Source organism: Sceloporus occidentalis, unplaced genomic scaffold, assembly GCF_023333645.1.
Source record: "Sceloporus occidentalis isolate IW3139 unplaced genomic scaffold, rSceOcc1.0.p SCAF_233, whole genome shotgun sequence".
Classification (NCBI taxonomy): domain Eukaryota; kingdom Metazoa; phylum Chordata; class Lepidosauria; order Squamata; family Phrynosomatidae; genus Sceloporus; species Sceloporus occidentalis.
The window spans coordinates 648,966-665,020 of NW_028317213.1; the positions used below are offsets into that span (position 1 = coordinate 648,966).

At 35.8% G+C, this 16,055-nt stretch overlaps 1 protein-coding gene across 1 annotated transcript in view; it reads left to right on the forward strand.

The window, feature by feature from the left end:
* The window catches only part of LOC149276598 (PTB domain-containing engulfment adapter protein 1-like), a 220,750-nt gene that overhangs the window by 185,299 nt on the left and 19,396 nt on the right, over positions 1 to 16,055 (forward strand). The window contains exons 3-5 of the mRNA XM_089503454.1: positions 1,203 to 1,274; positions 3,282 to 3,380; positions 15,465 to 15,602. Of these exons, the coding sequence (XP_089359580.1) occupies positions 1,203 to 1,274; positions 3,282 to 3,380; positions 15,465 to 15,602 (309 nt within the window). The remainder of the gene's footprint in view (positions 1 to 1,202; positions 1,275 to 3,281; positions 3,381 to 15,464; positions 15,603 to 16,055) is intronic.

A 16,055-nucleotide genomic window follows, 5' to 3' on the forward strand; every position in this document is an offset into this window, starting at 1 on the left:
GCGGTCTGTTGACTTTGACCATTATTGTCTTACGAGAGTATTTTTGTATATTTTATTTATGCTTGGACACCCATGCTGTGGCCTATACTGCTGCCTACTGGCAGCCACTAGGAAAAAACTAAACTAAGAGAGAATGCAGTGCTTCTTCATTACAACATCTGCGTGTCAGTGCAGTCAATAATCATCACAACTAATTTCTCTATATATTATTACCAATTAACATCTGGATTACATTACTAAAAATAATACTAATACAGTATTTTAATTCATAGGCTACATTTACCAAAAGGCCCTTTTTACAAGCATTTTAATTCACTGTGAAATTCCACAAGCAATTACATAAATCCCCAAAATTTGAAATACTCAGAGATACCTTTGTTATATAAGCATGACTAGAGTGCACAGTTTTAGGTGAATTTATGACCTAGGGACAGCAATTCATGCAACTGAGTAGCAAATATATGTATGCATTGTATTGCATAAAGTGATATAAAACATTTACTGCAGTTTATTCTCTCATCATTGTGCATTTTATTGCTTTAGATAAATGACTGTAATTAAACTTGCATAAAAGTGCTTTTATATAATTTAGTTGCTCCATTTAACCTTGCTTTTAGAAGGTTACAACTTGAGAAATGAAACAAACGAATAAGTCACAGGAAATAGTAGTTTCAGTTAAAGGGGCACCTAGCGATCTAGTGCCTCACATATATCATTGCTAGCCTTGCCGGCAAATGACTCAAAGTACCTTGGTACCACAATATGTCCCTACACCCTTAACCATTGAGCAACAAGGGATGTGCCTTTAGTTATCCACCAAACTCATTAAGGAGCCCTCCAGTACTCAGGTCTCCCACTGTTTCACAAGTTAATAATTAATATCAAATTATTTTTGGTAGGAGCATCTGTAGCTATTTTACCAACTGGGCAAATTCAGTGATAAGTGTTTACTTTTGCCCAGTTTTATGTCCTCCTTTGCTTTATATAATCCTTCATTTTAATTTCATTTTGCTTCTAGTTATTTAACCTTTCATTTTGGTCTTTTGATTTATTGGTTGCTCATGGTGATATCACCATAATTAAATATCTTTCTATAATTGCATTATTGAAATTTTGTGCATCATAAATCACAGATTATGTAACATTGTAGACGCTTGTTTTATTTAAATGACAAAATATATAAATTTTTTTTTTCCTTTCAGTTTCTTGGGAGTACAGAGGTGGAGCAGCCTAAAGGAACTGAAGTAGTAAGAGATGCAGTAAGAAAACTTAAGGTAATTAGTTTGATGGACATTTTGTATACACCAATGGGCTCATGGGAATTCATCAGAAACGGTTCCTCAGCCGTACAATATTGAATTTGAAGGTATCATAGTAATGGCTCATAGAGTTGTTGTAAACAAAATAACTATATTCAATTTTTTTAAAGAACATAGCTGATATCTTAATAAATGTTATTTCAAATTAAAAAGTAGAATCAATAAGTCTACCTAATATATGAAATATATATTTTAATTGGAAACACTGTTGATGCTTGGAAACAATACAAGTAAAAGACAAGTAACATTCTTCAGGCATGTAGACCTAGTCTTCCTTATTTATCATTCCTGTATTTAATATATATATATATATATATATATATATATATATATATATATATATATATATATATATAATTTGAGTGTTTTCAAATGTGAGCTATATGTTCCTCTTTTGATGATATGGGGGTTTTTTATGTCCTTAATTATAATCATTATTAAAACATTGATAGAAATGGTTCAAATGAGGTGAGCAAGACTTTACAAAGTCTAGCAGGCCTAGACTCCATCTAAACTAAACCTTCTTAAATAGCTATTTTTGTTATGTACCCCTTAAATGTAATAAAATAAGTCCATTAGGTGAAGATTACCTTTGTAAAATAATGTAAACTGGATTGACAATAAAGGTCTGCATTAATAAATAATAAATAAATAAATAAAGAAGAAATAAACAAATAATAAAAAATAAAGTAAAAAAAAACTTGTTTGAAACGTAGACATCAAGCTAATCTTGTTTTCTTCACACCGCCCCCTCCCATTTAGGAAAATACCTATGCCTAGCGATGGACATTTAGTCTACAGATCTATACCAATACAACATTCCTCTAATAATAAACTGAAACACCATACAATGCATTTTATACGGTGTATATCAAACAGGCATAGTACATCCAGTAACTGGTGCTGCTAGAAACAAAAGCTATAAGTGTGTTAAACTGGAACATTTCTTAACGATATGTCTGACAACATTTAGAAAACATAACTGTATCATCTAGAAATGTTCTACTTATGTAGTTAGCTAGCTACACACTAGCCCATACCTCCCAACATTTGGGTTCCTCTTCACTGGGACTCAAGCAGGTCCCACATAACTCAGCTCACACTAAGTTAATTTTGATAATGCCCCATCTCCACTCCGCTGCTACTAGCAGCCCACGAATGTGAACATTTGTTGAAAGAGATGGCATTCAGCATATAAATATGGCAGCTGGAATTGTTGAAAGCAATACTATGAAAATTACAGATTTCTTTTACTAGCATGCCTATATGACATACTGTATAGTCACTTTAACAAGTTTCTCTTTGTGTAACCTCTTGCAGATGTAATACGTTAAGTTCACATGTTCTTGGCTATTGACTGTTTAGAGTCTTTGTGCTTAGGATGTGCTACATTTTCATCTCTAATTATTACTAGACTCAGTAAGTGAAATCGGTCTGCAAGTATTCTGGTTACAAGCACAGGATTTAATAAAAAGGAGTTTTACAGCATTGTCTTTTCAGGTCAATGAAATACTAAAATAACAAGTTTTCTAATACTTGTAAGCCTGCAAACATGTCCAGTATTCTAAATGAAAGCTGTAAATTAGAATCATATACAGTCATCATGAATATACCACAAGGTGGTGCTATAATTCTGTTCTTAAAAATGAAAAATAAAAAAGAAAATTTTTCCATTTTCATGCTGTTGTCTCTGCTCTTTTGTTCCTAAAATGCTTTTAGTTGTATTACATATACTATTTCTTACAACATGTACTAAATAGAATAATAGTTTAAATAGTGGTAGAACTAATATAAAGGACCACTAATAGTGATCATGGTTTTTCTTAAAGCTCATACATACATTCATATAACTATATTGTAACAGACAAATATAAAATGTATTACATTCTCAAGTGGTGTTATTATTATTATTACAAGTGGTAAAATGTGTTGTAATGATCTAAATGATATATTTTATTCTAGTTTGCAAGGCACATTAAGAAATCTGAAGGTCAGAAAACCCCAAAAGTTGAGCTCCAAATATCAATATATGGTGTAAAAATTCTCGATCCAAAAACGAAGGTAAGCTGCAATACTTGATTTGATGCCAAATTGATATCCGCTTAGCCTTAGCTTGGTGAGACATATACTAATCATCCACGATACAAGTAAATAATCCGTGCTTTGCTTTAAAGTGAGGGGCAGATTGGATGCTCCTTATAACATCATCTGAATACTACTATACATATATTAAAAAGAGTGAAACCATCTTCCCTCAATACAACGGACATGTAAAAGGTGCTTAACCCAGAACAATTACTTCATGATTTCAATGAGTCCATCTGCAGAAGATACGTTTGTGGTAGCGAAATTTAATTTTGCATCTTTTTTCTTGTATCAACTCTAGGGCTAATACCGCAATATCGATTTTTCTTATGTTTAAAACTATACAGATTTAAGATTACTTTGAACTTTTAGGGTTATATCATCACATACGTTGCATGCAGTAATCATTAATGTGTAGGGAAATGGTGCCCAAGGAACAAAAGCAGCTGAATAAAATGTATTATATGGCAATAAAACTGTACTCATTACAAAACCTTTCCATTATGAAGTGCCATTCTCTGTAGAACCATTATTTGTGCACTTAAATATAGACCTCTAAAATGAGCTCTTAACTTGTCTAGCTCCAGATTTTATTGTACTGCAATTTTTCCACCTCCTTTTTATACCTATAAAATGACTTCTTATCTGATCAAAACACAATAAAGTAAATTCCCCATGGTACCCCCACTACATATATGTTGGCGTCTTCAATATCCCCTGTCTACTAATTCCATTTAAGGACAAATTAAATGGTGTTGCCACTAGTATTTAGTAGGTACTATTAAATAGTATTTTCAATCAGACCAGACACAATGTTTACTATTTTAGTCAACACACTAACGTGGGCTTTAATGACATTGTATTCTAAAAACATAGACATTAATATATAGTAGGTCCCCTCTTTGAAGCTATAACAGCTTTTACTCTTCTGAGAAGGCTTTCCACAAGATTTTGGAGTGTTTATGTGGGAAAACAGCCCTATACCATTACCATTCCTCCACCACACAGTTTGCACAATGCAGTCAGGTAACATTCTCCCAGACTCGATCCGAAGCTTGGCATTGTACTTGGCGATGTGAGGCTTGGATGCAGCTGCTTGGCTATGGAAACCCATTCCATGAAGCTCCCACCGCACAGTTTTTGTGCTGATATTAATGCCAGTGGAAGTTTGGAACTCCTCAGCTATGAAATAAGGCAGAGCGTTGACAACTTCTACGTACCATGCACTCCAGCACTCGGTGATCCCACTCTGTGACTTGCTGCTGTTACTAAAAGCTTCTACTTTCCAATGATACCACTTAAGTTGACCATGGGATGTCTAGCAGGGATGAAATGTAACAAACTGACTTATTACAAAGTCAGCATCCAATTAAGGCACCACGCATGAATACACTGAGCTCTTCAGAATGACCCAATGCATACACCAGTCTGTCATAACATTATAACTACCTGCCTAATATTGTGTAGGTCCCCTTTTGGGTCACATCAAGGCTCTAATAGACCTCTGAAGATTATGGCTGACCTGTGTATATACACACACACTGCAAATCTGTCCCTGGAGACGGTACAATGGAGTGAGCATTCCCATGCTGTGTATATTTGTATATGTATCTTTTTAATATGTTTCTGATATATATATATATATATATATATATATATATATATATATATATATCTTTTGTGAATTACATTATGAAGAACCAAACCCAGTGTGCTTCTACAATAAGAGCTTAGTTTCTGCTGAATAATGCTTTATTAAGAAAAGTGAAATTTCTTGAAAATGATCTCCGTGATTGAGTTATCCATTGTGCAGGACCAGCTTAGGAGTTTTTTTCATGAGAACCCTACTAGAGATGGTTCTTCATAAAGCATTACATTGAGTTGGTGAGTTCAAACTACAAGAAGAAACCCCTACAGAGTAGTAGTTTATCCATTGTTTTGTGCTTAGATATATGTTAGCAAGAGCAGTATTGTTAGTAATGATTTTCATGTGATTACGATAATGCTTTTCTCATCACACGCAGATACGTTCTGCAGGGAATATCCTTCTGTTGTCAAATATTTTCCTTTCTCAGTCTAAAATATCTTTTTCAGGGTTAATGCCCTATGGATTTCAGTGACTCAGATAATCTGCATTTGTATTTGTATAATCACAGAGATCCCATGAGTTTACAGTATATCCTTTTAGGATTAGTTTCTTTTAACCACATAGCTTTGTTATTTTGTTCCCTGGGAAAAGAGCTGCAAAATAAAAAAAAAAACATAGTAGTTTATCATTCTCAGTGACTGTTTTAAATTATCAAACATTACTAATATATGGACGTGGCTCACATGCAGCTGTTGATACCCACATGCTGATTTGCTGTCTTACTAGGATGTCCAGATGGCTCCATTAACCTGAGACACGTAGTAAAAAATGTGTATTACAGCACTGCATAAAAATTATTGTTGCCCTATAGAAAGTGTTATTGTTTATACACAGCCCTGGTTTGCTCATATGTATTATATTCATTTATGACAGTTGAGAAATAATTAGGAAATCGGGTTTATGGATTTTAAATTGGATTTTGTATATCTACAAACCATACCCCTTTGTGCTGTAGTATACCTATGCAACATTTATGTTATATTTAATCACCTGATAATTATAGTTTTCCAAATGTGTACTTTGCACATGTTTAAAAAATAGGGGGCAAGCCCCTCGCCCACAGGCCAGACCTAATTTTTCAAACAGGGAAATGGAGTCAGGGATCGGTGGGGTCAAACTGTGTGGTAGCACAGTAGCTCATACAGAGAATTTGAGCTGCTCTACTTCTTGCAAGATAGTGGGGTGTAGCCAAAATTCCAGTCATTCAAGTCTTGTGCAAGTAAAATGCTTTCCATCACAGAGTCAGGATCATACCATCTATGACATGTGACAGAATTTATATAGAATTTTAACAAGAAATATCTTCTGCAGTGATTATTTTGACAGGGAGGGAAAAAAAGCAGTCCAAGTTACTCTTGGGTTTTTGCAATTTCTCTGAGGATTGCACAGTCTGACCTTGGGGTGAATTTGCTGGGCGTCCACTCCTGGGAAGATTGACAACTGTCTTGAATGTTTTTCACTTTGGCCTTATAACTCATCCCAGATTGATGGGCAGCAACACTTGCTTCTTTAAAATAATTTCTGATGTCTTCCCTCATTGGCATTGTGTTAACACACACCTGAATGCTCCAGACCAGCAAACTGTAAAAAGATTGGCTTTTATAGAGGTGATCACACTTGTTTGTTTATGATCAATTAATCAAGGGTATTCAATTAGCAGCTCCTTTCTAATAATTAGCATCTTAATTCTGGGGGTACTTAGTTTTCACACATGGTTCCTCCATTTTGGCTCTATTTTTGTTGAATAAATTATTACATGGTGTAATATGGCATGTGTTGTTGTTCATCTAAGGTAATTTTAACCTAATTTTTAGAGCTGCTAAGAGATTACACCCTCTTTGAATTCTATGGTTTTACATATCAGGACATAACAACAGTCATCTAAAAATTAGGTAAATCCAACCTCAGATGAACAACAACACATGGCATATTACATAGTGTCATGATTTATTCAATAAAAGTAAACCCAAAATGGAGAAGCCATATGTGAAAAACTAAGTACACCTTATGATTCATTAGCTTGTAGAGCCACCAGTAGCAGCAAGAACTTGTAGTAATTGTTTTCTGTATGACCTTATCAGTCTCTCACATCATTGTGTGTCTGGCTCATGTGCATCCTTTTATTCATTCGATATCTTTTAGGTAGAAAACAGTAACAATGGATAGACTGTCAGAATATACACATGTACTCTACCCTTAATTGCCTGGCCATAAACACACACACCTGACCATAAACACATACAAAAACATGCACATTCACTTTTGCCCTACTCATTAAACTTTCTGGCTTACATCTACACACTTGCTTGCCCTTAGACATACTTGGGCTAGCATGCAAATGCTTTTAAAACACAAACACATATTCCGGTGCTTAGCATCAAACGTCGGCACTGTAGGAGAGCAGTGAGACAGAGGGATCATGCTCCCACCACCTCAGTCCTCTTCCACCGAGGAGGCACCCCCACGTAGATCTGCTCTCTAAGCTGGTGCCTACCTTGCCTATATGTAGTGCCAGCCTTGCAGCTATGTTTCTGCTTTAATTTCCATCCTAAGTGAAATGTGTTCCCCTTAATAGGGATCAGTATGGAGTTCAATTTTACTGCAATGAAATAAGCTGCTGCCTTATTTCTTTTGTACAGAGAAGTATAATTATCTAAAATGTAGCTTTGTTTCTGCCACATTTGCAAAACAGTTTATTTTCATTGCCAGAAATAATTATTGCAAACTAGAGACAAGAAAAAAATATTGGCAGCACTATGGGGATAGAATTACTAGCCAAATAAACCTCTAAAACACTGACACGGGAAACAAATAATGAAATAGAATGCTTGGAGCAATGGAATAATGTGTAATTTGATACAATTTAATATTACAGTAGATCACAGCTGTGATTAGAAAGATGGAAACCCTGGCATACAACAGGAGCTAAGTATAAAAAGTAATTCTTGTGCTGTTTAAAAAGCAATGTTATCATCATAGCCACTGATGGAATGGTCCAATAAGCAGGAACAATCCACCACTTTGTCAGATGATAAGCATAATTGGGAACTCTTCAAGTTTCACCTGTGGAAGCTAGATTTGCCAATGTCTACTCCCCGGCTACTTCCCCTTCCACTCCATACAGTTGTATCTGGGGATAGCACCGCTCTTATTGAGAGCTAGCCCCACCCCTTGCATAACTAACCACACCCATGTCATGTTAGTCTCGCACCCTCACTAAGCCACTCCCAGTAGCCTGAATTGTATGGTAATAAAAAAAAAAAACTTTACATACTTGGGACAAGAATTAATTTTTATACATGAATCAAATGTCCATCAAGTTCAACCTTGCTGTTGATCCAGGAGGAGGCAAAAACCATCATTGAGGCAATTTCCAACTATGCCTCAAAAAGGGGGGAAATAATTCTTGACACTGGATCAGTAAGCTATAGCTCTGTATATTATTTTTTGCTAAAAAGTAATTGAGCCAGTATTCAAAGGCATCTATCAAATTTGCAACATCAGTGAGTAGTGAATTCCATACTGTAAAGAGCCATAATATCATATCCTCTCTAATATGCCTTTTTTCTAATGTAAACAAATTTAACTTTTCTAGCCCTTCTTCATAACTAAGGTGTTCCATTGTAGCCCCCTCTCCACTGTTTCACAAAACACCTTAATTAATGAATTACCCATTTAATAAATTACTAAAAACAAAATTATAAAAAATTTTAGAAAAATCTAACAGCGAGGCTCAAGGAAGACGTGTGTGCTGTATGGATTATCAGAGAGAGTGAATATGTGTAAGTGTATATTGTTAGAGTGGCTTCGTATGCATGTAAGTGTATGTTTTAGATTATTTGTGCATGGTTTTAGAGCATCGATGTGTTTATAAATGTATGTTTTTAAGTGTAAGTGCATGGTTTTAGAGTGGCTGTGTATTATTATTATTATTTATTGTTTTATATAGCGCCATCAAATTCCGTAGCGCTGTACAATGGGTAGACAGGATATGACAAGTAGTATGTAACAAAACAAATTGACTTACAGAGACAGCAGGTGAGGAAGGCCCTGCTCAAACAAGTTTACAATCTAGAGGGATTTAGGGTGTAAAAGGTAAAAGTGCCATAGTAAGGGATGGACCAGCCACACTAGTGTAAGTATTGCATTAGAGGGACTAGGAGAGGTGAACTAGGGGTGTTAATGTGCAATATTATAAGCGTCCTTAAAGAAGTGGGTCTTGAGGGATTTTTTGAAGGACCGAAGGCAGGGGGAGAGACGGATAGACCGGGGAGGGCATTCCAGAGGATAGGGGCAGCCCTGGAGAAATCTTGTAAGCAAGCATGAGAGCTAGAAATCAGGAGGAGAGGATAGAAGGAGATCATTGGATAAGCGGAGAGACTGGTTAGGAGTGTATTTAGAGTTGAGTGAGGAGATGTATGTATATGTAAGTGTATGGTGTTAGAGTGGCTGTGTGCGTATATATGTGTGTGTGTTGTCTGTATACATGTACTGAATGTGTAAAGTGTTAGCAGGTATGTGCATATGCATGTATGTATATGTGTTAGAGTGGATGTATGTATGTATGTGTTAGTGTAAAGTTTCTCCTGTCCATCATCACCCCCTCAACATCCTAATTTGTTTCAATACCCAACACACTGAAGGGCATCACCGGGGCCACCCGATCTGCCCGGTGACGTCTCGCGCAATGACGCGATGACGACACCGCGCAACTTTATTAACAACTCAGGCATCTAAGCAGCTACATACCCCCAACATATACCATTGGAAAGGTAATCGCCTCACCTTTCCAACGGTGTATAGATTGGAAAAAAAGAATAAAACATATTAAGTTAAAAAAAAATAAATGTAAAAAAAATGATTTGGGGGTCTCTAAAGGCAGATAAAAAAAGATCAAAATTGCCTAGAGACCCCCAAATTAAATTATTTAAACATAAAGTAGTTTAACTTTAAAAAAAAAAAAAAAGTTTAAGTATTCTAGCTAAATGATCACTGTGGTAACCAATGTTACCACAGCGATCATATAGCTATAAAAAGTCACATTCCCTTTTTAAAAATGGCCGATACTAATTTTTAATCCTATGATCCCTTTGATCATGGGGTTAAATTTAGCCAACGGTAGAGGGAGGCAATTTTTGAAATCCTGATGAACTGCAAATATTATTAAAATCAGCCATTTAGCCTGTGCGGTACATGAGTAACCATATCATCCCTGGAGCGCCTTGCATTTTTACTGCAAAACTTATTTTTGCTGTAAAAGTGATTTTTTCTTCTCCCTTTACCATCATTTCTTTGGGATTGTAAGGGGAAAGAATGGTGTGTGCTACTGTGAGTAAATGTATGGAAAGAATGGCGTGTGCTTCTGTGAGTGAATGAAGATATGAAAGGCGTGTGAATGATCAGCAATTAGGGTTGAAGCCTTGACGTGGCATTACTGCTCACGTAGGAAGTTAAATTATGGCACAAAAAGTACACATTTGCAAAAACGACATCCCTTGGTGCATCAAATGAGGGGCTGCATGTGTTTCTAGTACAAACCTGGAGTGCGCAAGACACAAATGAACATGTCGTTATGGTTAGAAAAAACATATTTTCAAGCCAAAGCTTCCATCATTATTTGTGCACTCAACTTTGTCCTAGAAATACATGTAGCCCCTCATTTGAAGCTCCAAGGGGTGTAGTTTCTTAAAATGGATGAATTGTCTGAATGAGGGAGAGCATGAGTTAATATGTGGATGATTTGTCTGAATGAGAGAGAGCATGAGTTAATGTGATTGTGTGTATCATAGATGTATAATTGTGGAAGGGCAAAGATGGCACTAGCAGGATGTTTGAGCCTTGGGGAACAGGATGGCACAGGCAGGGTGTAAATGGGACAAAGATGGCAAATCTTATGTGTGTTATCTGGGTGCTGGCCAGGTTCTATGTTGGCAGCGTGGTTGGGGTGTGCAACCTGTGATCTATCCCTGTAATTTAGGGGGTTTTAAATATACCTTTAATGCCGTGTTTTTATGTGAATTCCAATTGATCTGTACCTGCAAAGCTTGGTTTGTGTGTTCTTCTGTAGATCCATATCTGCTATGCTATGTTTCCATACATTATTTATGTATACCTGCAAATACAGGGTTTGTATGTCTTGTTCAGTTGATTAATACCTGCAATGCTGTTTCCATGTATTGATTTGATCTATACCTGCAATGCTACATTTCATATATTATTTTTGTATACCTGCAAATACAGGATTTGTATGTCTGATTCTGTTTATTTGATATATACCTTCAGTGCTGAGATCACAAGTGAATTTCAATTGATCTATACATGCAAAGCTGGGTTTGGGTGTTAATGTGTTGATCTATACCTGCTATCGGCAGCAGGGTCTAATATTTATATATATATATATATATATATATATATATATATATATATATATATATATATATCGGCAGCAGGGACTAATATTAGGCCCTGAAATCATTTAGTGGAAAAGTTAAGGTATTGTGTTTAAAGGATTTCAAGGATTAGTCGTACTAAATTGTGGCTTCAGGCTTCCCATGTTGAATGATCAAGTATTGTATTGTCCAATAACAAAGTATCATTCCATAGCACATGACTTTTGGCAATATATATATATATATATATATATATATATATATATATATATGTGTGTTTTTTTTCAGTGGTATGATTTTATGGTGGAAATTATTAATGCCCCCCCAGTTTGACTGTGGTATCTTGTGTGCCCCCCCTATATATTGTTTCTAGAGTCGCCACTGGTGACAAATAAAGCACAAATACAAGTGTATAGAAAAATGTATATTTAAATTTAAATAGATCACTGTTACAAGTTATAAAACATATACCATACACAAAACATTTGATAATAATACAAAACAAAAGTGATACTAAAGTATGATGATGTTTATTTTCTCCTTGATCCTTGGGACGCTTCTCAGCTCACAGCATTCTCCTGGACGCCATCTTCCGCAGCTTCGTTCTGAGCCTCCTGACCCATAACACTTCTGTTCACTGCCCTCTCCTTTCTTAGACTGCTTCTTGCAGCCCCTAACTAGTCATCCCAGAATACCTCCCAGAAAGTGGTTCACCCAACCCCTCTTTCCAGAGATTTCCTGTATGACGGAGTTATGGAGGAGATAGTCTATGTGAAAATGCACACGTCTATGTGAAAATACAGCACCTTTTGCTTCAGGTGCCTGACCCCCTGGAGAGTAACCTATCTCTGTTAGACCCTTTGGTTTCAAAACCTTTGTGGTGCATTACTATGCAAATGACCTTACATTGCTTATCTTACATATACCCAAACCTTCCCAAAAGCTTATGTTTATGTATTAAATATATCATATTTAAAGGCACCTTTTATTTCTTACACCATCAATCACAGCCATGATATGAATGAGACCACCTGTCCCTTTTTTTTTTACATCATCAAGGAGTGCCAAAATGGCTTATAATGGCCCCAAAACAGCGTGCAATGGTAGCTACACGTGGCAACGAATGGACGAATCCTAACAAAATTTCAGTACTTTTGCAGTTAGTTTTCGACCCTCAAGTACTGAAAAAGCATATGAAGAAGTTGCCATTAAAGAAGTTTGGTACCTAGTCTGTTGGGGGGCTTTGTGGTCTGCTAGAAACTGCCTGATCCTGCTTTTCGGCCACATTTTTCTCGTAATTAATGATAGTGTATCTATATGGAAATCTTTTACACAAAATCCTTGCTTGTCCTGAAAAAAAACAATATATAGTTTGTGTGGATAGTCTGAATGAGAAAGTGGAAAATCACTGTTGGATAATTCTGATACACAGAAAAAAGGGCATCAGGGAAGGAAGGAAGGACAGAGGGACTTGGGTGCCGACGAGGGACTGTTCTTCCCAAAGAAAGACACTAAAAAAATATGCAAGAGTTGATTAATTATGTGTCTTTTTTATAGTCCCAAACTAACTCCTGCATACTAGATATAGTTAAGAAAAAACTGTGATATATCCATGGGCGTAAAAACAACACACATTTTATGATTTATTGCAATTGGAATTTCCTTGTACAGTATAAACAAAAGTCTTTTGTCTAATCTTCTGTGGCTTATGACTAGTCATATCCAGCATGAGTTTAAAACATCCACCACTGGATGTCTCCATTGCACTGAAAATCTTCCCATACCACAAAAATACATAAAAAATATAGACATGTCACAGTAATAATAACAGATGTTTTATGATAATATATACCAGTTTAATGTTACTGTATCCCTAAAAAATGTATTAGTTGTCACTACTTTATTAGTAGAATAACAAAGATTGTCTAGGTATATGACCAAAGCAAAAGATAACTGCAGATGTGTGTCATGAATTAAAAAATGAATAAAATATGCTTATTTAAGATAATGAATTTTTTTTCAAATTAACCCTTTAAAAGGCAGGAAGATGAGTAAAGCTTTGTAAGGTTCCTCCCACAAGTCTAAAGCACTGGGGCTATTATTTCATGTTCACCGACCCTTTATTTTTTACTTTAAACATATTGTTCCTATTAATGGGTGGGAACCTACAATCTTTTTTTACGTTTTTTTTTTTTTCATTTCTTCGATCAACTCTTGTATATGTTCCATTTATTACAGTTTACAAAGATTTTTCTGTTTATGATGGCCTATTTTAGAGTATAATGTTACTACTTGAATAGAATAACATTGTTTACTTATTGATATATAGCTCTATCCCGCAAATCTTTGTGAACATCTGTATTCATTCAACAATGTTTTTGGTAAGGGTGAATTTCACTTTGTTATATTTTACATGTACTGTAATATATCAATTCTGTTTTGCATCATTGTTGCTGCTTTTCCAATAGTTAGGGTGAAGGGGAGGAGCTTAGTGTCAGGACCGCCCACTTTCCCTTAACAGGACCGTTTAATGTCCCTGACACACCAACTATAGAAGAGTGTATATTAAAGGACTCTGAGTACTTGAATATGCTTTCTTACAAAATGAAAAAATAAAGCACTTACTTGACAAAGCTGCAAAAGCTACCCTCTTCCTCCATGAGCCAATATTTCTTCCCACTGATTGGCTGCTCAAAGCTGTCAATCAGTGCTAGGACTGTGCTCCCACATACACACATACACACTCTAAGGTCTGAATAGACCCCTGAGCACAGTTTCCTTCCGATCCAGCACTGGAGCTGACTTGTTCAGCAGAAGACATCCCCTGCAGGGCATTTTGTCTGGGGAAGGGGCAAATGCATTTGAGGGAGTCTGAAAAATTCCTCATGCATTTGCAAAACGGACCACATGAAAATATAATGGGACCATGCAGCTATTATGTGCATTAAAGTGCGTATGATGTCTGGAATGTCCCTTTAAACACTTGCATGCCTTCTTCTCCACTTCAGTCCTTAAATTTCCACTTGTGAAACCTGACAAGCAATCCAGTCTTTTCCAAGTTCCTTTTTTTAATAAACGTAGTCCTGCTTTCCTACCCGATTGTCTCTTTTCTAAGGGCTTCACATTTTTCCTGTGTAAAATATCACAGTGCCAATAATAAAACTAGAAATGGTCAGTAATGTGGCACCTCCTCTGAAAGTGTCAGTTGAGTCTTTTGATGTTTTCTGAAATTTTACAAAGGATGCAAAAGAATAATAAAAAAAGCCCCACCCATAGTTAACATAACGTCATATTCAGTAATATGTCTTTGATCATCTTAAAATTATGGTCATCTACTGTATAATCTGTTACCAAGACTACATTCTGGACAATGTTATTTACATGAGAAGTACTGTTTGCTTAGGATAGAAACCATGCACTTCTTCTCAATGATGGTTTATGTCAAATAGGTGTATTCTCAGTTTGGGCCTGTTAAAACCAATAAGCCCTAAATGGCTCTCAGCCACTAACAAATAAAAAATGACTAACAGCCCCGTGTTGTATAAAGGGTAGATGAGATATAGTTAAAATGTTATAAGTGCCCTGGGTACCTTTGTTTAAGGGCCTCATTCTTAATAAACCACATACTGGCCAGTTTCCAACCTAGACAATGTTAATGTGAAAGAATATAACACTTGATGTTACAGTTTGCAGATACATGACTAAGTATACAGGAAGAGGATCCTTGTAAAGCAATGACAAAGCTTGTGTTTATTGATTTTACTTATTCTACACAAAAAAGGGGTTTCTTCACTTAGTGCGTGGTGGCATAGTCGATTTCCAACAAAGGTGGTGAAGGTTAATAAACTGCACGTACGGCATAGGTATGAGGCTATCACGAGCATAAAATAAATCAGGCAGAATCGTCTGGAATATTGTATTTTTCTATACTTACATTTGCATGTTACATATTTAGTCTTCCTATTAAATGTAGCTTACTGTTAGTGATTATCTTCAAACTAACATATTGTAATTTGTTTATAGGATGTCTTGCACAATTGTCAGTTACACAGGATATCGTTCTGCGCTGATGATAAAACCGACAAGAGAATATTTACATTCATATGCAAGGATTCCGAATCAAATAAGCACTTATGTTATGTGTTCGATAGCGAGAAGTGTGTAAGTATGCCAGATGTTTTAGGGTGTTTTTTTCTTTCCTACATGAAAAAGGTTTGGCTTGGCTGGAGTCTCCCATAACAACTTGGGATCAGATGAAATTTGCAGATGTTTATTGTCATTAATGGATCCAACTTGTCATGAGAAAACAGATCAAGATGTTTCTTTTGACGTTCTTCCCAAATTAAGACTGGCTCATGCAACTTTAAGCAAATTTGCTCTCTCTTTTTTTTTTCTTCAGAGCTGCAGTGCTTGTTAAGATTAGGATAGCCAAATAGAAATACTAATCCGAACCGATTGAACATGTTTTACAATGGACTATACATCTAGGATTTATATAAACTGTATATCCTATATATTATGTATCATTATTTATACCTTATATATAATATATCAATTTCAAGTCTGTCTTCCCATTGGGCAAAATGTGGGCTGTGCAAAACACCCAGTCATGTA